Source organism: Ruditapes philippinarum, unplaced genomic scaffold (assembly GCF_026571515.1).
Source record: "Ruditapes philippinarum isolate M1 unplaced genomic scaffold, ASM2657151v2 ctg6136_1_1_1_1, whole genome shotgun sequence".
Taxonomy (NCBI): Eukaryota; Metazoa; Mollusca; class Bivalvia; order Venerida; family Veneridae; genus Ruditapes; species Ruditapes philippinarum.
The window spans coordinates 65,914-87,297 of NW_026856500.1; the positions used below are offsets into that span (position 1 = coordinate 65,914).

Here is a 21,384-nt window from a genome sequence, read left to right on the forward strand (position 1 = left end):
ATCCGTCTATTACAAAGTTATAGCCAATTCTAGCAAAATCTTCAAGGTCAATGTCATTTAAAAGTGTTGGTTAGATCCAGCTTGATCGCCTTGGAGGTGTTTTTTAAATACTTTATCATTAACAATGTTAATCTAATAGCAAACTTGAAGCAAAATACAATAAATCACTGTTATCCTGTGTACATACCACATAAATAATCAGGAAGCCTAACAATGTGATGAATAATTAGAGGATATACGCATGCATTTCAGTTCCCATCAGAATTTGTTGAAATCCAGTTAACAGTTGTCGGGAAATAGTGCGGATACTAATGTAACTGATTAATCGGGTATTAGTTGAATGATCCGAACGGGAAACGAAAATAGTCTGAATATCTCCTTATGCATGGTATTGAATGTCCCACAGAGGTTCATTTGATTGATTTGCCTCAGAAGTTCGAGATGGGATGTTACGAAATGATAGGAAAAATGAAAATCAGGTATTGCACCCTGTTATAGTGAGTATTAATGAAAGTAATTGGAGATTAATTGTAAACCAGATCGAGCAATCAGTGATCACATGTGTCGCCTGATGATAGCCAATTAAGCAGTTGTATTTAAGGGTGATTGACCAGTTTGTTCCCTATATGTCACCGATACTTTGTAGCATGTTGTAGCTACAGTGTAGAAGGCGACACAAAATCATCAACAGACAAAGACGACGGAGCCTTGATCCCAGCTACTCTGTATCATTTTTTGTCCATTGATTTTTGCTTTGATAATACTTAGCTAGCTAGTTTCATTTTATCCAGCATCTTTGCTTTATAATTATTGCGTTTCACATGAGTTTAAAGTGTGTTCATAAGAGGCGACTAAATAGGCTCCAATTACTGGAGTTTCTCCATCTCTTAGCTCGAGCAAGTGAGGTGGTTTTGACCCCTGGTGTTGCTTTTAAGTTTTTAACACCCGAGGTTAGCCAATATCATCTTTCTACGCCATTTCATTAAAATTGTGATGGTGGGACGTAAAAACAAACAAAATTAGTATTTATTCATTTTACACTTAATATAATAAACAATCAACATTCTTTCTATAGTCTGTTTTACAGCTGCAACGTTTATTAATCAAATAACAATACTTTTCATCAAGCAAACATTAATACTACATAGAGTAACTTTCAAAGAAACACACAACAACGTGAATAACTCCTGTCATACAATACAAATCTTTGCTTTGCAATATTACGTTATCATTCTTTCTTAAAAAGATTAAGGCAGCGGAATGAACAATAACAACATCATAATATTTATTCTATCTCACTTCTGGATCTGATATGGACATTTTAGGGTCACATGTAAATGAAATGGTTATAGCGTATCTCACTCCAGTCTCAAGCTTTTCTACATAATGAATATTTTCAGACCCGGATGTGAAAAATGATACACGACCTGAAAATAAAAGATATTTAAAACAGGTTTAAAGAATGTTTAAATTTGTGAAATTTCTTAAAATAAAAGACATTGAATGAAAGAAACCATTCAGTATGTGAGTAGTAATTACAGTTAGTATTTTCAAAGTTTTAGCACTTTGTATTTCAAATCACAGATGTCATCGTACATCACAGAAAAAAATACTCATAGAGTTACCTTTTCAAAAAAGTACTTACTGTACTACATATTATCATTTAAATTAAAAAAAATTAACTTAGTCCAACTATATATCTAAACTTGTTGAAAAGGAAGAATAATATAAAAACCTAATCTTGGTTCAATTGCTGTTTCTTTCTCCCCATCAACAAATATAAAGCGGCCGCCAGTAAAATCTGCACCGTATGTGGTTAGATATAATAATGATGTGTAATGAAATGATCCATATGTGATCTGAAAGGCGTACAATAAATACTTTAATAATGATAAATTACATGTACATGAAATGTCAATTATTTTTATGAAATATTTTAATAATTTTTTTTAAAAACAAAACAAACAACAACTGTAATGTTTGGTACTTTGTATGATCAATAGTCCACAATAATCCAATGACATGAAAGTCATGATATAAACAACTAACACGAAGTGTGTCTTGACTGATTAATTTACTAATTCCAAATTTAATGCGCCGGAGCTGCATTAATTTAGGCGGGAATACATGTTACAGAGAATCATGGGAAGTATAGACTCGCTATGGTGATGAATTATAAGTACATAATTCCACAACAACAACAAAAACAAGTACATGTAACAAGAAATCTTTATTTTACGAAATAATTACATTTGTACTACATATATGAAAAAAAACCCACAAAGGGCCATCATGATTCTGCCAAAAATGATTAAATAACATGAGGGCAACAATATACGTCAGAGCAAAAATACCCCAGGGAATGAAGAAGAAATTGTTTACACCCAGCCGCCCGCCGTTGATATTGTATTTCATTAATCTAATAACCAAAGTGTTCTTATTGTAAAATTTGGCAAATATAACACGAAAACATGACGAATGAGACCGACACCTCATTTTCATCTACAAAGAATATTTCTATACAGTTTGAATATATAAGGATCATACAGACTTCAATAAATACAGTCACTTGTTCATACCTTATCTATATGTTTGTGCCAGTACTCGTCGTGTGCTGTTTTTGCTTCAGTGGTATTCATACGAGAGAAAAACGTGGGCTTTGTCAAATAAACACTAGATTTCGATATTCCAAAATACTCCGATATTGCTTGATGTATTTTGTTCTTCACTCGTCTAAAAATATACAAGAAAAAATGTTAATAAAGAAAAACTAAATTTGGAACCCGCATCTACTAAAATGAGTTACATAAATTATTCATTCATTCAAAATATTATTCGACAATTGGGGAGTAATGTGCAAGATAAATTGAATGTATGCTTCATCAACCAATGCTCAAGTTAAAATTTTCATATCCCGTTATTAATAACAAGAGCGATCAGTGATCACATGTGTCGCCTCATGATGGCCAATTTCATGTTGGGACAAGTTTTGTGACAGACGGACAGACAGACGGACAGTGCACTACTAGACTTCGTACTGATCATTCCTGTAAAGTTTGGTGGAGTAGTCCGGACAAGCTTTTGTGAATCTGGCAACACACAGAAAAAAAACACCTTTTTATCAAAGGGCCATTACTCGGCCAAAAATCATTCAACAGGAAAACCCGTGCAATATGCGCAAGGACTTGAGCTACAGATCAATCCTGTAAAGTTTCATTGAAATTACATTAGTGGTATAAGAGAAGTAGTCCGGACAAACTTTAAAAATAAAAATTATAAAAGGGCCATAACTCTGACAAAAATCATTGATACGGAAAATGCTGACAATATGCACAACTAGACTTGGTACTGATCATTCCTGTAAAGTTTGGCTGAAATTGCACCAGTAGTTTATGAGGAGTAGTCCGGACAAGTTTTGTGACGGACGGACAGACGGACAGACAGACTACGGAGAAGTGATCCCTATATGTCGTAGAGGCGACACAAAAATTATACATTTAAATATCTAATTGTCATCTAGTAAGATTTGTTTTTAGTTTTATCTATATCTATAAAAGACAGACCTATACATAGCAAAATCTTCTTCTTTGAAACCATCTCCATCCGGTAAGATCCTATAAAAAGTAACAATTCAGTTGAATATGGAATATTGTTTTTTGATTGATTTTGTTTTGGTTTTGCGTCGCAACTTTTCCAGCGAAGATCTCAGGGCACTTGAGTAGAACCACCGACGTTCTGGAAGATAGATGGATAGCTTTCTCACATTATGAAAGAATCCGAAGACGCTTGCGCCGGTCCAGCCTACAGCGGTAAGTGAATACAATGTACTGTGAAAGGGGATTTATTTACGAGTCGAAAAAGTACATCAATTTAAATATGCACTGCATACATTCTACATGTAAAAGGCGGTAAGTTAATTTTCTTTAAATATCAACTGAATATCTTACTTGTATATATTGACGAATTTTTCACCCATAGATAAAGCACCTGAATGTAAGTCTAGAATTGATGCCTGTAAACAAATCACCAACATATAATTATAAATCTCATATTACACTATAGAACTAAAGCAGTCATATGCCACAGCAATGGCACTCACAGAACATTTCTGGGATGCTAGATCTAGGTGAAAATTACAATTACATCAGCTCATTTTGATTTTATTTTATTTAACAGTGCAAATTATTTTTACTTTGAGACATAGGAACTATTTATAAAAGGAACGATGCATCCTATTTCTGGAAAGAACGTTTTTCATTGCTGATAAAATATTAACTTTCTGCTGCATATATTTTGCAGGTATCAAAACAGGTATTTAAAGTAGCAAGCGCTCAATTTTTTTTAACCATTGCATACCAAAACATAGCAAAAAAACCCTTCCACATGAATTCTATGCTAAAAAATTTAGTTAGTCACTAAACACAAATTTTTGAAATAAAAATATAGATGCAAAAAGAACATTATTAATTTAATTAGTTACGTACCCCACCAGTAGATCCACCGTATGACAAGCCCTTTTTAGCAAGACTGAAATTAGTAAACATTGCTAGATTAATGGAAGAAAAGACAATTTGCGATGCGTTTGCTAGCATAATCTACTATATAAACTAATGTGATGAAGATACAAATAAATCGTTTACGAAAAAAAACTTTGAATTTTAACAGCTCCAAACCACAAAAGCAAAATAAACAAGGTCGTATCGACTTAGTTTAATGAATTATAATTTATATGTAAGTATTCTCTTGCCAGACTAAACATAAAACATAACTAATATTGATTAGGAAATCGGTATAAAAACTGCACAATCATATTTTTTTTAATATAAAAAAAATCAAATAGTCCTGTCACAATAATATGTAGAAACCATAAACATGTACATGTACATTTGTATACCTTAACAAATACAGTGCCTCTTCTTCAGTCACTAAGTTATCCATGACAACACGTGCACATTTTTTTGGTTTGCATTCTACAAAATTATAATTGACTATGATTTAACTACTATTTAACAAGATATTTACACGATCGTCGTCCGACATACTGACATACTTTCTATAAGAACTTTGCAAAAGGGCGGGCTAGACAGGCATGTCAATGTTTTTACGGACGTACTCACAAAATGGTACTTATGTGACTTTTCCTTTGATCTTTTTTGCCATTTTTTAGTTACACAAGGCTTAAAAAAGACACACAAATAAAAACGGAATGAATAGGATCAAAGAGAATATACTGTTTCCCATTGTTCTCTAAGTCACACAAGTACCTCTGGGTTCGTACGTCCCTTTTCATTAAATACTCGTGACGTATATAGTTTTATAGACACGGCTGCTACCAATTTGTTAAGAAGAAATCAATTTTTTTTCTCATAAATAAAAGAAATTTGCTGTATTATAAAAACGTCATGATGATTCCTGACAGGTTATATGGCCGTATATAAACGGTTGTTTCATTTTGCAATATTCTCGTCTGGCGGCTCGGATTATATATACAAACAACCGTTTATATAGGGCCATATAACCTGTCGAAAATCTAATAATGTACCTGTTTCTCTACCTGTTCATTTCCGTTTTACAGATAAATGCAGGCATCTGGCACACGGTAAGCCTATAATAAGGATACATGTAGGTGTTTGGCTAAAACACAAGAATTAAATTTGATTTTCATTCATTAATATTACAAGTTATCTTAGTAAACATCGGCCATTCCAATTCTACAGTGACGTAATTATTTACCTTCAAAAGTTTCCTTTTTGTAATCACCGGAGCAGTTAACAGAATATGTAAGTTGACTGCTTAGTTGAGCTGCTGGTGCAAATGTTGAAATTTTACTACTGGGTTGACTGAGAAATGTCAAGTATATACCCAAACATATTCCAATGACACTAAGAACTGCTAGAATATAACCACGTGACGTCTTGCCATCTTCTTCCCTTCTAAAAAAACACAAATTACATGTACATTGCATATATATTCTGATACTGGCTGTACATGATACATGCAAGATTCATAATTAATTGTTTTCTTGATTTAACTAAAACATATTAACCATTTTACCGTTGCATACAAGGCTTAAACACCTCTGCGGATGTTTCTAAATTCAAGATTTTACCATTTCATGTTAAATCGGTGCTAGGGGGTATGGACGGTAGCTTGCGCTCTTCAGTGCCACCAATGAACAGGCTCAATCAAACCTAGCCTGCAACATTTTCAATTTTGCCGTTCGAGGCTTCTTTAGGGATTCTTATTCACACTATTTAATGCAGATAAACTTCTGGCCTAAAATAAGAGAAATGCCGACATACTCGCTTTAGCTACCGGCTTAAAAACTTCGTACCCAATGCAATTCGTACCAATCATTACTGTGTTAGTAAAAGTTTATATTCAGATGTTTGCTTCATACATGCAAAACGATTACATGTTATGGGTTTCAAAATAGAATTTTCATTACACATGCATTTGACTTAACTTAATGGTAAAGAATAATTTGAATTTAACATTTTAATTAAAGAGTTTAAATCGTAACTTTTTGAGTATCGACATTCATTTACATTACAAACCTTTTCGTTTTTCCTTTCTGTGAAACTTTGTTGCTGCCAGTGCCTCTAGATTTCCTTTCCCGTACCGGTTGTTTCATTTTAAAGCATGTATCTTATAGTGATCATTATATAAACAGATCTGAAAAGCTAAAAAGAAAAATACACGTGAAACGAATGTTTACATTCTAGGCGGAAGTTCACGCTTTTCCACGTTACGTAGAGCGCTGTGGTGAATTCCGATGCACTCTCGGTAGTAATCGGTAATACTCGGGGGTTCTCGGAATTCTTTTAAAGAGGCTTTCTCAAATGCATGATTTGTACTTTTCGCTTGAAACACGCAAGAATTTCAATTCAGTTGACGAAACGGTTAATTTATATTTGGATTTTGAAATAAAGAATTATTCTTTGCTATTTCTATATTCGACACGATATGCCATGTTATGATTCGATATTAGGTATCTAGGTGTATATAAATCTAGAATTTTAATGGAACACGAAAATATTTTACTCAGCTTAGGCCTACTTTCAAATACGTTCCCACTACTGTGAGACAAATAAGTAATAATTTTCAGCATATTGTTTGATTTGAAACAATCTGATAAAAACATTTTATTCACAAAGCAAAATAGTTTGATGATCGTAACCCCAAATACATATGTACAATTTTATAATTATACGTCATAGGTCCTATATAGGCCTGCCTACATGTATGTTTATTAAGGATTTCAAATCTACAACATGCTGAGAAGTTATGTTTCTTGGACTATTAGAATCAAAAGCCTCTCAAAAGATTATATTAACCGGTGAATGGCGCTATCTAAACTTCTTAGTAAACGAGTCTTGGAGAAACAAATACATTTTTTCTGACAAAGCGTCTTGCGCTAAAATAAAGTGCATGCTCTAAAGAACTGAAGTGGTCAGATTTCACAGTTATTGATGTTGGCCGGTCGCCCACATTCCACGCTACATCAGTATTTCTGAATAATATACTAGTCTTGACCTTTTCCGTCCTCGTGCACATCTTTATATCCCATTAACTGACCTCTTTCGCCTTTCTCATCATTTCTTTACATTATTACCGTAGCAATTTACTTAATACGCTCATTTTGTATGCGGTCATATTGTGCTATGGGTCTCTCGCTGGCAATTTTGTTTATTAATTCAGTCTGTTAAAGCCATGTATTTCCTGTAGATTTTACCAGACAGTGATACCATTTGATAGCAAACGACGAGAGATTTGCGTTAAACGATTTCTGGGACTTGAATGTACAGCTTGTTCAGATTACTTTTAGGATATATATTGGAAATACGACAGACACGAGTAAGTTTTGGCTTTATTTGATCGATATTTTTTGTGTCAGGCTGATCTCTTTGGGTATATTTAGTAACAGTCTGCGAGATTGCCCAAAAAGAAAAAAACTTCATTAATATTCAATTTTTGTAATATAAGTCTATTTTTATAAGAATTGTGAATATACAATTGAAGAAATCATTGCCATGCATTATCGGGACGCAAGCTGCATGCAGGGTATGCATTGAAAAAAAAGAGATGTACTTAGATAATATGTTCAATTTATGTTGTTTATTATAACTGTCCCCTGATACAAAAATCGAGGACACTCGAGGGCATGTGGGTAAGAAGTACAAACGTATAGTTATTATTCATTGATCATAAATTAACATGGCATCCTGCTGAGATAAAATTTGAATCCCCCCCATCACACATTTTGTTTAATATTTCACTCAGTGCAAATTGAGTTTTCTCGTTCAAGAATCATATTGTTTGAAATTGAACTTTTATATCTAGAAATGTGAATAAACCTCTTTGACTTTGGGTCCTTGATTTAGAACAGCCAAATCGTTTATGCAAATGGGTGTGCTCCGCTTTGAATTTGGAACTGCATACATTTAAAATTTTAAGGGATTTCAAGATCAAAATGCTAACACCCTGCCACTAGAACTCAGATAAGAGTAGAAATTTAAAATCACAGCAGACGAGATAATTAAAATCACAGCAGAGGACAGCAGGCACTTATAACGTACGGTTTTAGAAGTTTCCGGATTTCAGAAGTTCCGGAATTCGGAAGTTACACTGTATTGTGCTTTTTATGCTAAGAGGATTATTATAGCATTTAATTTTCAGAAACAATGTCTGTAACGTTTGTATTGATCACTTCCTGATTACGAGAACTGTCAAATGTCACCATTTTATCACACATGCGGTTCTCTTACAGAGTAAAATCGAACAAGTGTTGTGCTTATTCTCATCAGGTATTACCATGATTCAAACAGAAACATTATATCCCTAATCATTATCAATGAAGCTGTGACCAGGAGACACAATTTCTCGTTGACCTCTTTCACAATTATTTCTAACTAAAGGCATTTCAACAGCATAACAGATACCAGTGATACTCATTAACTTGATCCATCTGAAAACCATATCACTGCCCTGGCAATAACGTAGAACTATTTTGTATCCGTGACTGTACGTACCTGGCATCGGCATCCTCATTTCTGCCACAAATTCGATCCGTTTTAAAAGTTCTGGTTTTTCTACGGTTCTACATTTGTCATCAATATTGTCGTCAAAAATGTTATACATGATGTCGTTTTAATCATCGTTATATCATCTCTTCATCACCCTGATCACACCATCGTATCATATCCTCACAACATCATCATAATTATCATATCCTCACCACACTGTCATATCATACCCTCATCACACCATCATATATCATATCCTCACCACACCATCATATTCCCTCATCACGCCATCATACCACATCCTGATCACACCATCATATCATACTGTTGTCACACCATCATACCACACCATAATACCATACCCTCATCACACAATCATACCACACCCTCATCACACCATCATATCACACCCTTATCACCCCATAATATCATATCCTCACCACACCATCATATCATACCCTCACCACACCATAATATCACACACTCATCACACCATGATATCATATCCTCACCACACCATCAAATCATATTGTTGTCACACCATCATACCACACCCTTATCACACCATCATATCACACCCTTATCACACCATAATATGATATACTCACCACACCACATCATCATATCATATCCTCACCACACCATCATATCATACACTCATCACACTGTCATATTACACCATCGTCACACTATCATATCAAACCCTCATCACACCATCATACAATATCCTCACCACAGCATCATATCATATCCTCACCACACCATCATATCACACCCTCATCACACCATAATATCATACCCTCATCACACAATCATACCACACCCTCATCACACCACAATACCACACCCTCATCACACCATAATATCATATCCTCACCACACCATAATAGCACACGCTTATCACACCATAATATCATACCCCCACCACACCTTAATTCCACACCCTCATCACACCATAATATCATACCCTCATCACACCATAATATCTCACCCTTATCACACCATCATATCATATCCTCACCTCACCATCATACCACACCCTCATCACACCATAATATCATACCCTCATCACACCATCATATCACACCCTCATCACACTGTCATATCACACCCTCATCACACCATCATATCATATCCTCACAACAGCATCATATCATATCCTCACCACACCATAATATCACACCCTCATCACACCATAATATCATACCCTCATCACACTATCATACCACACCTTTATCACACCATAATTTCATACCCTCATCACACCATCATATCACACCATCATATCATACCCTCATCACACCTTCATACCATATCCTCATCACACCATAATATCATACCCTCATCACACCATCATATCACACCCTCATCATACTGTCATATCACACCCTCATCACACCATAATATCATATCCTCACAACAGCATCATATCATATCCTCACCACACCATAATATCACACCCTCATCACACCATAATATCATACCCTCATCACCCTCATATGACACTCTTATCGCACCATAATATAATATCCTCACAACAGCATCATGTCATATCCTCACCACACCATAATATCACACCCTCATCACACCATAATATCACACCATCACCATCATATCCTCATCCCACCATCATACCACACCTTCATCACACAATAATATCATATCCTCACCACACCATAATATCACACCCACACACCTTCATCACACAATAATATCATATCCTCACCACACCATAATATCACACCCACACCACACCATAATATCACACCATCACCATCATATCTCTCATCACACCATCATCACGTCCTCCAGTAAGTTCTGTTTGTCACAGTCCTTACATTCATCATTTATACCAATGCAACTTATAATCCTATCTACCATTACCACCATCAGAATAATCATTTCCCTTCTGTCATTTATAGCATCATTATCTTAGTTATTATATTTGATATCAGCGATGCAAATGTCCAGATCCTCGTTGATGTCATTACTGGTATTGTGTATCTTTAGTCACTATACTTTATCGTACTATCTGGTTTAGTTATGCTTATCGCAACCCTGTCACCACTGTCATCATGATTTTCTTTATCATCATCATCGTCGTTGTCACCATCATCATCATCATCGTCGTCATCATCATCGCCATCAGGACAAGGCAGTGACTTTGACGAAGACGACGAGTGCAATACCCAGTGTTTCCGTATTAGCTGGAAATCAGATAATTAACAAATGAACCGCGTCATGACAAAACCAACGTTATGTGTTTGCGACCAGCATGGATCCAGACTATCAGTTTCTCTACTTGTAATAGGGTTTGTAAGCGGACAGCATGGATCCTGATCAGACTGTGCGGATGCGCAGGCTGGTCTGGATCCATGCTGGTCGCAAACCCATTATGTTGGATTTGTCATGACGCGGCTCAAATGCATATGACTACAATTATCGCTGTCCATGGAATAATTTACATCACAATCATCACACTGTTACTCCTTCATTATTCATAATAAGCACGTAAAAAATGGACTTTGGGTAAATATTTCCATGCCACCGAGCCATTTATATATGAATTGGTTAATAACCAGCCACTCACGGTTTACATTTTACCATAGTAACGACATTTCATTTTTTTTCTTTTTCAGATTTTAGTGGTTATTAGACGAGTTGAGTTTAACAATGGCAGATATCCAAATGATGGAGGAAAAATGGCGCATTGTCTTCAAACTTATTGATATTGATAAAAACGGACTAGTAACCGTTAAGGACCGCGACGACTGCAAAAACAACTTTAGTAATCTATCGCCACAAGATTGCGTTCAATTGTCCGCACATCTAGACCAGTTCTGGGACAACTTGATCTTCCATGGAGAGAGTCCAAATTGGAGTCAAGAGATCAACGAGGACGAGTTCGTTTCAAGGTTCAAGGACGTTTATCTAAAGGACAAGGCAATAGTACAGCAAAGAGTGGGTGACGCATTGAACAATTTACTTCATGCTGCTGACTTGAACAAAGATGGGGTATTCACATTTGAGAAGTTTTTCAAATTTCATGAGGCATTTAATTTAGGACATGACGTCGTCGTACGAACCACCTTTGATTTGGTCGGCCCTTCTTCTGATGACACTTGCACTTTTGGAATGGTATACGATTTCTATGTAGAACTCTTCATCGGTGAAGACAAAGAAAAGTTTGAATCTTTGAAAAATGCGTATCGTGCAATTGGCATGCTATAAAGGAAAACTATGAAATATGATGGAAATTTGTATAAAGTTACGGTTATTGTTGCAAAGGTCTTTTATATTTGAACATTTATACATGTATTAACTTTATTATTTAAAGTGTGATTTTGAGAATAAATTTTGTGTAATACTCGCTTTAAATAGTGTCATTTTTTTTAAACATTATATTCACGCGTTTGCGTGTGGTCAAGAATGTTCCCTCATTTTTGGTTGCTTTGGATACAAATTGGTCAGTTTTGTTTTTTCTTCTCAAAGAAACGAATAACAGACCATTATACGCTATAAATGATGAAGACTGTATAAGATCTATATTGTGATCTGTCATTATCTCTTTAATTCATAATTGATGAGGCACGTTCACCATTCCAGAGATTGTATTACAGTATCTATACTTGAAGTCGAAAAGACAATGGTAAAAGTAATTTACAATTATATATTAGAGAATTTGCCTAAAGTAATTTTCGAATCCTACAAGGCCAATTTATAATGTGGCGCAATGAAGACGCATGAAATCACACTAGAGAAAAATCAGTTTCTTTAAGATAGTGCTCTGCCATTCTTTTCTTTCCGCCGTCACTTCTATGTCAGCAACAGGTAGTTAGTTCACCAGTAGTCCAAAATGTTGACGTAACAGTTTATTAAGCGGTAATTTTCTCAAAGTAACGTCATATATACGTGACATAAGACAAGCATGAAAATAATAAACAACAACAATAACAACAACAAATCAAATAAAAAAATGTTGTTTTTATTTTTCTATATGAATACGTTGTAAACAAATTTTGTTTATTTGTTCACGTGTTATTACAAAATGTATGTTATAAAATAACAAAATAAAAGTTATGCTCTCTTCTGTATTTTTACTTACACCTTTCTATCAGTAACTTATATTATATAGTTCTATGACGGGCTCATTTTGTAATGTTTATTTTGTTTATGTTTATTTTGCAATGTTATTTTATAACAAGTTTATAAAAATATGACTGCTCTGGATAACCATTTATCTAAAGTATATTTCCACTATTTGTACTCAGAGTTATTTTGTCCGATCCCTATCTGAACACATCGGATGTTTGAAAAATCACCAGTTCTTTCTGAACGTTGAATTAAGCTGAAGCCCGTGCTCAATCAAACCAACATTTTCAATTTTGGCGTTTTGGAATTTATTTTTTATATATAGGGATTATGTTTTTCTCAATTTTAAGACATGTGTATGCAATATCACTTCGCGATTTTGTAGATGGACAATATTACTGTCTTTCCAAAAGGCCAATTTCATCCATATAATAATTTTTCTTAAGAACAACGTCGTTTGCTACTTTTTTTTAATTAAACGATTTTAGAATTTCTTCTTGTCTTAACTCACTAAATATACATGATGTTTCTTAAATGTTTTCCGTCATAAAGTATCATAAACATAGAGTCGTAAATTGTCGAATAATATCACCGTTATAAAAATGAATGAATACTCTTTGTTTTGTAGTACTATAAATTTGTCAGTTATTCATCAAGGTGTGAATAATTTCTTAATTAAGCAATATATCTAATTGTAAGTAATTCATCATTTTGCAAACAACTAGAGTAAAATTCACTGTGTTTATCACACCTAGGGGTATATAGTAATTGGTGATGAGCGCAGGCTGCATATGTTTAACTGAAGTTACAATTGTACGCTAGATTTCAGGGATAGTTTTGATTGTAAATTGAGTAGCCTCCCTTAGACCTTTGCGCGTGAGAAAATAGCTTACCTGTCCGTAGGTGGCGCCACTGAGGAAATTCCTAGGCTTAAAATAGATTAGGCCTGTGTACCTGAATGATTTCTAGGTCAGTTGAAACGTCAAACAATGCGTGGAGTGAAACAAACATATTTGTGGATTAATAAATGTACTTCGCCACTTTTCTAATTGTGAATTTTGTACTTGTCGGATAATCGAGGAGAAATTTACTGTGTCTATCGCCGACGGATTATTGTAAACCTACAGTATAGAAATTAGATATTTTACAACTGTTTAACAGGTGGGAGCGACAGAAAACATTTGAAATTCAACGATTTGTTTGTTTAAACGGGGGCGTTTTGATGATGTGACAAATTAGTTCGTTGTATGAACATTCATCCACATGTTTCAGTGTACATGACATGATCATCTACAGTATTTGTCAAAGCTAATTGATGTAGACCCAATTTAAAGCTCCATAAATTACTGTACATAAGTTATGGGAGGCAATACATCGACCCAAGTTGCAATGCTTGGATTAGATTCATCTGGAAAAACGACTTGTCTTTATAGACTAAAATTCAATCAGTATACATCTACAAACCCCACTGTTGGTTTTAATTGTGAAAAAATAAATGTGGATAATGGAAGTGCGAAAGGAAGTGTATTCACTATTTGGGATGTAGGGGGACAGGATAAAACCAGACCCCTTTGGAAATCTTACACAAGGAAAGCAGATGGAATTATATATGTTGTTGACAGTACAGACAAAGAGAGGCTTGAGGAAGCTAAAATTGAGTTAACAAAATTATTAAGATGTCCAGAAACTCTCGGATTACCAGTTGTTGTTCTTGCAAATAAAAATGATTTACCGGGTTCAATAGACAGTGCAGAAGTTGAGAAGCTGTTAGCTTTACATGAATTACCACCAAGTCATTTGTGGCATGTAGAATCAACATGTGCTATCACTGGGGAGGGGCTGGATGAAGCTGTTGAAAAGATGTGCGAGTTGATAATTAAAAAGAAGAAAGCGAAACGGAAAAGATGAACAGTTTAAAAAAAGTGCTTGGTTCTAGCTTAGGTTGTGCCCACACACTAACACCGCGGTAATTCAGAAATATTACCCCATCAATCCGTCCAAGGATATTATGGATTCTACAAAGACTGTGCCATTTTATGACTGAACAATGCAGGAAAGGTTCCAAGGATATCCAGTAAAAACCAAAAAGGGAGCATCCAAACATATACACATGTGTATTAAACATGAAATAGTGTGCAATTAAAAAATGCTGACTATTTCAAAGCAGCATGTTGGAACAAGAAGAGACGTGGAACCTACAGGGGAGCAGGAAGTGATTTTGTCAACATACGTACATTTACCTTCATTTTACTTACAAGTTTTTGTCTACATCGATCTGTTATATGTATCATAAAACCAGTTCTTTGTTTTTGATCAGAGAATAATAATTATTGAACATACATAGTTATAATATATAAAAAAAACAGTTAATTTCTTTTTATTTTGTGATAAATTCTATTCAAAGTTTCACCGATATTCTTGTGAAAATTTTGTTAAATTTTTTTGACATTCCTATGTATATGTGCTAGAAAACTTCTCAAAGTTATTTTCCTAAAATGTGATATTTTGTTACAATTTAATGATACTTCGCAAAGATCTAATAGAGTTCTAATTTTCTATTATGAAAATCCCCAGCCTATAATTTTTATCCTCTTGATGGGGCTATAAAATCTTGGCAGACCTGAACATTTGATAAGTGAAAGCTGATACCCCTGACAGACAGTCATATATTATTCACATACTTAAAAACTCTGGACTTGAAAACAGCTTATAACCATTTTCTTTATCGATTTGTTCTACATTCCTTCACAAATCTTTTAAACTTGAATTTTTTTCTTACCAAATATTTATAAGGTGTTCTACACAGATTTGCCTTGTCTGATTTTTTGTAAAAAAAAATTCTCATCTAACCCACCACAGACAAAGAGATTTTTTCCTCTTATTTTTTTAAAGTATAAGAAACTTCTTGTCCGATTTTCCCTGTTGGAAAGCAATTGTCTGGCATTGTAATTGGATGATGTGCAATATATTTATAGGGTTTTATTAGTGTGAATTACTACACATGCCTGTCATATAAATCAGTTATTGTGCCAGTGTCTTGTTTAATCATATATCACATTGTTACAACATTTTTCTCTAAAACATAAATATTCATTTTAGGCCTTCCATAGATTTTTATCATTGAAAATCACTTTCATTTGTTTTTACACATGACATAAAACTGAATGAGATTTTTTAAATTTAAAGGGTTTATAGTATCTTAGTATAACGAATTAAGTCACAGAAAGTACATTCACATGTACATCATACGATGTATGTGTATGACAACTTGTAAGTAACTTAAAAATATCCTAATATATTGGATATAAGGATTAACTTTCAGTTTACTGACAGCAACATTTGTACTGCCCATGTGACCAGTGCAAACTTAGATCAGCTGGGACTTTCATACTGTCAGATCATGGTCTGCACAGTTTGCTATTCACTGTATTCAGTTAGTACATATTTTGAAATTTTCCCTGAAAATAACGAGAGGTTATGTCTGGATTGAGAGATAGACAAACCCATTTAAGATATTTAGCGAGTTTAGGTGTATTTAAAATTTTAAATAAGCTCAATATATCTCAAAACTTTTAATGTCTGATTTCAACCTTACAGACTATGGCCTCCTTTTTTCTAGACTAGTTACGACTGACTTTCAAATATAAACTAGTTTATATATTCTCTCCAGTTTGAAATGTTAATTACGTATTTACCAAACATAAAACAGCTCGGTATTTATTGTATATTATATAGATAACAAACTGATTTTAAAATTAAGTATAACAACTATGTGTAAACAAATTCAGTACATTTAAATGTATTGTAAATTTACCTGAAGCTTGAATATTTTGATAATTCAGCTATGACCTATGAATTTATCGTTTTACAGCAGAATGTTGATCATAGCAATGATAGGTGTGAAAATAAACTTTAAGTTTTCATAAAGCTATAATATAATTTATGGCAAAGCTATAATAATTTCAGCTATCTATATGCTGTAGTACTCCTGAGATAAAAGCTTTAACGATTCTGACTCAGTATCTCTATCCCAAGTATACAATCTGTCACATAAAATCTGATATGTTTAATATGTGACTCATCATAGTATTTACCTGTTTACTCCATTTTATACAGAAATTTTAACATTTTTATATAAAATTGTGTTGCTTTTTTGATACTTTGAGGGAGGCTTTACTAAAATGTATTTGTGCATGTAATTTGTGCAAATGCAGTATATGAAATCCTGTTGAAGTTAGGTTAAAATAAAGTTATGGTGACTATATAAACTTGTCACTATGGTAACAAATGTCTATTTCAGACATAAATGTAAAAATGAAGAGATGCATTTACAACAGATGGGGATTTTTGATAGCATTTGACACTGTCTATTAAATGAACCATGGGAATGACATGCTAGCTCTTTTGTCACTGAATTTTGATAGGGAAGGATGAAAATAATACCATGAGCATCTATGAAAAATACATACACACAAAATAACTGGATAATTTAGCCTAAAATGTCCCTGCATAAAGATAATGCATTAATTCAGTTTGGCTGAGGAAAGTTTATATCATTAGCATTTTTATGCATCATCTCTGCTTTCATCACTGACTAGACATTCACTGTAGAATTTCTCATAGATTTTTTGTTAAATAACTTCTTTAAAATTATTTTACCATGAAAAATGACTCAATTTATACAAATTAAAAGGTATATGAGATGCAAGTCCGACTTTAAAACTTGGATGACCAACTTTCTAATCAAATTTCACCTCACAGGAAGGTAAAATAGACCCCACTATCTATATCAAATATCAAAACATGAAAATTTTAATAAGGAAATTTGTTATGGCCCAGTTTCATAAAACAAAAGAAATTAATTATTAGATACTAATTGCGGTTATTTCTGACAGGGTTCATAGTCGTTATGAGAGTTTATAGACATTTTTTTCAGTCTTGACACAAATTTTTGACATAACCTTACAAGTTTGTGCCAAACAGTTGTATTAAATTGTATTAACTTATATTTCATACCTTTGAAAAGAATACTTTGTTCAGTGTGCGTTAAATTTAATATCATGTTCTTTTACCCCCTGGTGTAAAGAATATTTGTTCAATGCGTTACATGAAACCATAAAATTGTTTGTTATTTGAAAAAGTATTACCAATTGATCAGCTATTTGGGAAGTTTCTTTTGAAAAAATAAGCTTTTCTTTTGGCAAGGTAGATAAAACACAGTTATCTTCTATCATTTTTTCACAAATTACAGTTTCAAACCAATACAACATACCAACGTTTTCTGTATAGATCTGTAATGGACTTAACAATATGCCTAATCATGTGAAAACTTGTTAGTTTTAAATATTTATTCGTTAATGCTCTAAAATTGTCTTTTCAAGTATCTTTAGTTTACGTGTTAACCAACTTGGTTTATTTTGTGAAACACACTTTTGTAAAGAGATTATTGAATATATATCAATACAAACTAAAGAGTGCCTGTAGTTAGTTTAAAAATGATAATACTTGAGAGATATTTGTAAAACAAATTTCATGTTATTGTAATTTTTGTTAATTCTATGATTGAGTGATGATTAAAGTTGTTATTGATAATAAGAATTGTTACTTTTTAAAAAGCTAGAAATTATGATAAGTTTAATGATATAGTAAAGAAATGGCGTTATTAAGCTCTAAATATATGTATAATGTATCATTTCTTTTTCAATGTTTGGAGAATTATATTTCATGTACGTAGTTCTTAAAATTTTTGGCAATATGCATCGTAAGAGTATAGTTTTAGAAAGATTTTGCATCAGATTATGGCAGGTTTTTATATAAATAATGTGGAAAAACCTGTAAATGCAGATTTGTTGATATTGCTATCACTATTTTCTAGGCGTTGTCACACATTGATTATGTACACATGGCATGGTAAAACATTATTAACTCTAGAAATATCTGCACAATCTGTTACATGCTTTTCCAGTCTTAAAACGATAATAGGTTTTAGTGTTGTTAATGTTTTTGTTGTTAACTTTAATTCTGAAAGTTAAATGTTTATTGAATTTTGAATTTAAACAATTGTGAAAAAATACCATGGTTTTACAAAAAAAAAAATCAAACAAAAAAACCCTTCTTTTTACAGATATGTTATCTTAAAAAGCAAACTTTTGTTCTACCAGATGTTTTTAAATCGTCAAGTGGCAAGGTGCAAATCTTGTAGCACACCAGTCCTGTCTGTAATATTTATTAAGTTAAGTGCACTGTGTTGTTTTTTCAAGAGAAAGGCATGTTATATTTATACAAACAGCTATAATACTAAACACTATATAATTTTCAAGGTTGAATGGTTTAAAACTTTACTGAAAAATCAAATCTTTTTCCATAAAATTAGTGGTGAAATAACAAACTTGATCATTTTATATATATATTTATCTAATGTTTACCTGTCACATAACCAGATTTGCTAATTTGATAATAACTGCATTACAAATGCATAATTTGTTATTCAATTGCACCCTAGGGGTCAATTCTGATGACTGTAAACATTTTGTATTAATTAACATGTGGTATAGATGAACCTTGCCAATCAGTACAAATTATCTAACAATATTTGACAGGTGTCTTGTGCCCTGCAGGACATTGGTGTGAGACACTCACCCCAGTCTATGTAAACAAAATAAGTGAAATTTCTTATTGACACTTAAGCTTTCATATAGATTGTGTTTTATGCATATTTCAATGGGTGTATTCATTCTTTAATTTATATATGACTAGTCTTTTTTTATCAATACAAAAATTTTATGTTAGTATCAGTTTAATAGCCTTTCACTTAAACAAATGTTTATCATACATGTAAAATTATTCTACACTGGCCATCTTAGGTAAATGTACTATGCGATTTTTTTTGTAATAAGAAAGCAATTTTAACCATGGAGTCTCTGAAAAACATACATAGTAAAACATATGTCATAATAATAATTATATAATATCATTTGAAAAATGTTACTAAACTCCTTAACATTAAGTTTAGTAATATAATTGTGGCTGTGCCATTGATATGAGATTAACCAGTCCACTCTGTTTATATATCTTACAAAATGTCCATTTTTGTTGACTGCTCATGTTTTGGTATAAACTACTGCCAGGGCAGGTTCAACATACAAATTCGATTCAGCAGGCTTTACGGTTTATTACAGTAGTAACATTTTGGTAAGCTTCATTAAAGTTAAAACAAATGTATCATTGCAGTATTTGTATCATTTCTGTTTTGTCTGCATGTTTCTTCATATATTTCATACATTAAAAGAAAATCACCTTGAAAAGTCTCTTTAAACAGTCATACTTTGTTGTTCATTTTGACATCCAAGAAGTTGTTATATCAAAATGCATTTTTTGATGATTATAAAGTTTATTTTTTACTCTTTGTTGTCCTGTGTATGTCCGCCCTCCCCCACTCTGCATCTAAGTGCTTCTGTTTTTGTATTTCCGTTTCTAATGCTTTAATATACTTGAAATCAGAGATTATAATTATTTTATGCAATTTGTTGTATTTTTCCCCCCTTTTTGTGATTTAATGTTATAGATGTTTGTTTTTGTGTTTATTTTTATCTCCTTTCTTGTCGATTTGTATTCCAAAAAACGTTTTATTTTTTGTAAATCAGGGACAGTTGATGTATATTTTGATTTATATGATATTAAAAATATGAAAAATAAATCTGCAGATTGTGTTTGATTGTTTATTTCTCTTGTTAAAGGTTGAATGATTTGTTAGCTGACTGGGCCTGCAATAATGCATAGTGGTCTTCACTCAGTAAAAAACTTGGAGGTTACTTTAAGACTAAGTTAATATTGTTTCTGCAACAAAATTTGAACAAGACAAATGAATGAAAATGCCAGCATTTGAACTATTTTGCCCTGACATCAAGTTAAAAAAAATAACTTTATAATTTTATGATAAATACATTGTACATGTATATATATGTATATATATTCACACACACATGTATATATATTATGCTTACAAAATGAAAGTAAGTGGAGAACAACAAATAATACCTGGTTATTGCAATGTTCATCTGTCACTAAGGTGAGTGGAGGGTAACAGATCACCTAGTATACTGATTTTAATTTTAAAGATTGATGCAACTCCAGAAAAGTTGCTTAAACTAAAAAAATAACCTTATTTCATTAGCTCATTTAATTACACTTCAAAACGACTGAACTTGTTGCTTTAATGCTTTATAGGTAAAACTTTTGACATAATCTTAGAAAATTTAGCATGAAA

At 32.9% G+C, this 21,384-nt stretch overlaps 3 protein-coding genes across 3 annotated transcripts; 2 read left to right on the forward strand and 1 right to left on the reverse strand.

Moving 5' to 3' along the window:
• Positions 1-1,063: 1,063 nt before the first annotated feature.
• Positions 1,064-6,759, reverse strand: LOC132746748 (2-oxoglutarate and iron-dependent oxygenase domain-containing protein 3-like). The gene is made up of 9 exons (XM_060735998.1): positions 6,558-6,759; positions 5,734-5,933; positions 4,895-4,970; positions 4,485-4,527; positions 3,948-4,012; positions 3,564-3,614; positions 2,580-2,733; positions 1,736-1,859; positions 1,064-1,427 (listed from the first exon to the last, which is right to left on the reverse strand). Exons 1-9 carry the CDS (start codon positions 6,632-6,634, stop codon positions 1,291-1,293), a joined length of 927 nt encoding a protein of 308 aa, XP_060591981.1. The 5' UTR covers positions 6,635-6,759; the 3' UTR covers positions 1,064-1,290.
• Positions 6,760-7,274: 515 nt separating this feature from the next.
• Positions 7,275-12,991, forward strand: LOC132746749 (sarcoplasmic calcium-binding protein-like). Its single transcript, XM_060735999.1, has 2 exons — positions 7,275-7,857; positions 11,666-12,991. The coding sequence occupies exon 2, from the start codon at positions 11,700-11,702 to the stop codon at positions 12,255-12,257; it is 558 nt and encodes a 185-aa protein (XP_060591982.1). The 5' UTR covers positions 7,275-7,857; positions 11,666-11,699; the 3' UTR covers positions 12,258-12,991.
• Positions 12,992-14,034: 1,043 nt separating this feature from the next.
• On the forward strand, positions 14,035-20,820 carry LOC132746755 (ADP-ribosylation factor-like protein 4C). The gene has a single exon (XM_060736004.1). The coding sequence runs from the start codon at positions 14,478-14,480 to the stop codon at positions 15,024-15,026; it is 549 nt and encodes a 182-aa protein (XP_060591987.1). The 5' UTR covers positions 14,035-14,477; the 3' UTR covers positions 15,027-20,820.
• Positions 20,821-21,384: the final 564 nt, after the last annotated feature.

Excerpts from the sequence above, each read along its gene's own strand:
- LOC132746748 (XM_060735998.1), bottom strand. The coding sequence starts at position 6,634 with ATGAAACAACCGGTACGGGAAAGGAAATCTAGAGGCACTGGCAGCAAC. Across the intron at positions 4,013-4,484 it reads ACGGTGGATCTACTGGTGGG|GCATCAATTCTAGACTTACA; the intron begins GTACGTAACTAA and ends ATTTGTTTACAG. Across the intron at positions 1,428-1,735 it reads AGCAATTGAACCAAGATTAG|GTCGTGTATCATTTTTCACA; the intron begins GTTTTTATATTA and ends TTTTATTTTCAG.
- LOC132746749 (XM_060735999.1), top strand. The coding sequence starts at position 11,700 with ATGGCAGATATCCAAATGATGGAGGAAAAATGGCGCATTGTCTTCAAA.
- LOC132746755 (XM_060736004.1), top strand. The coding sequence starts at position 14,478 with ATGGGAGGCAATACATCGACCCAAGTTGCAATGCTTGGATTAGATTCA.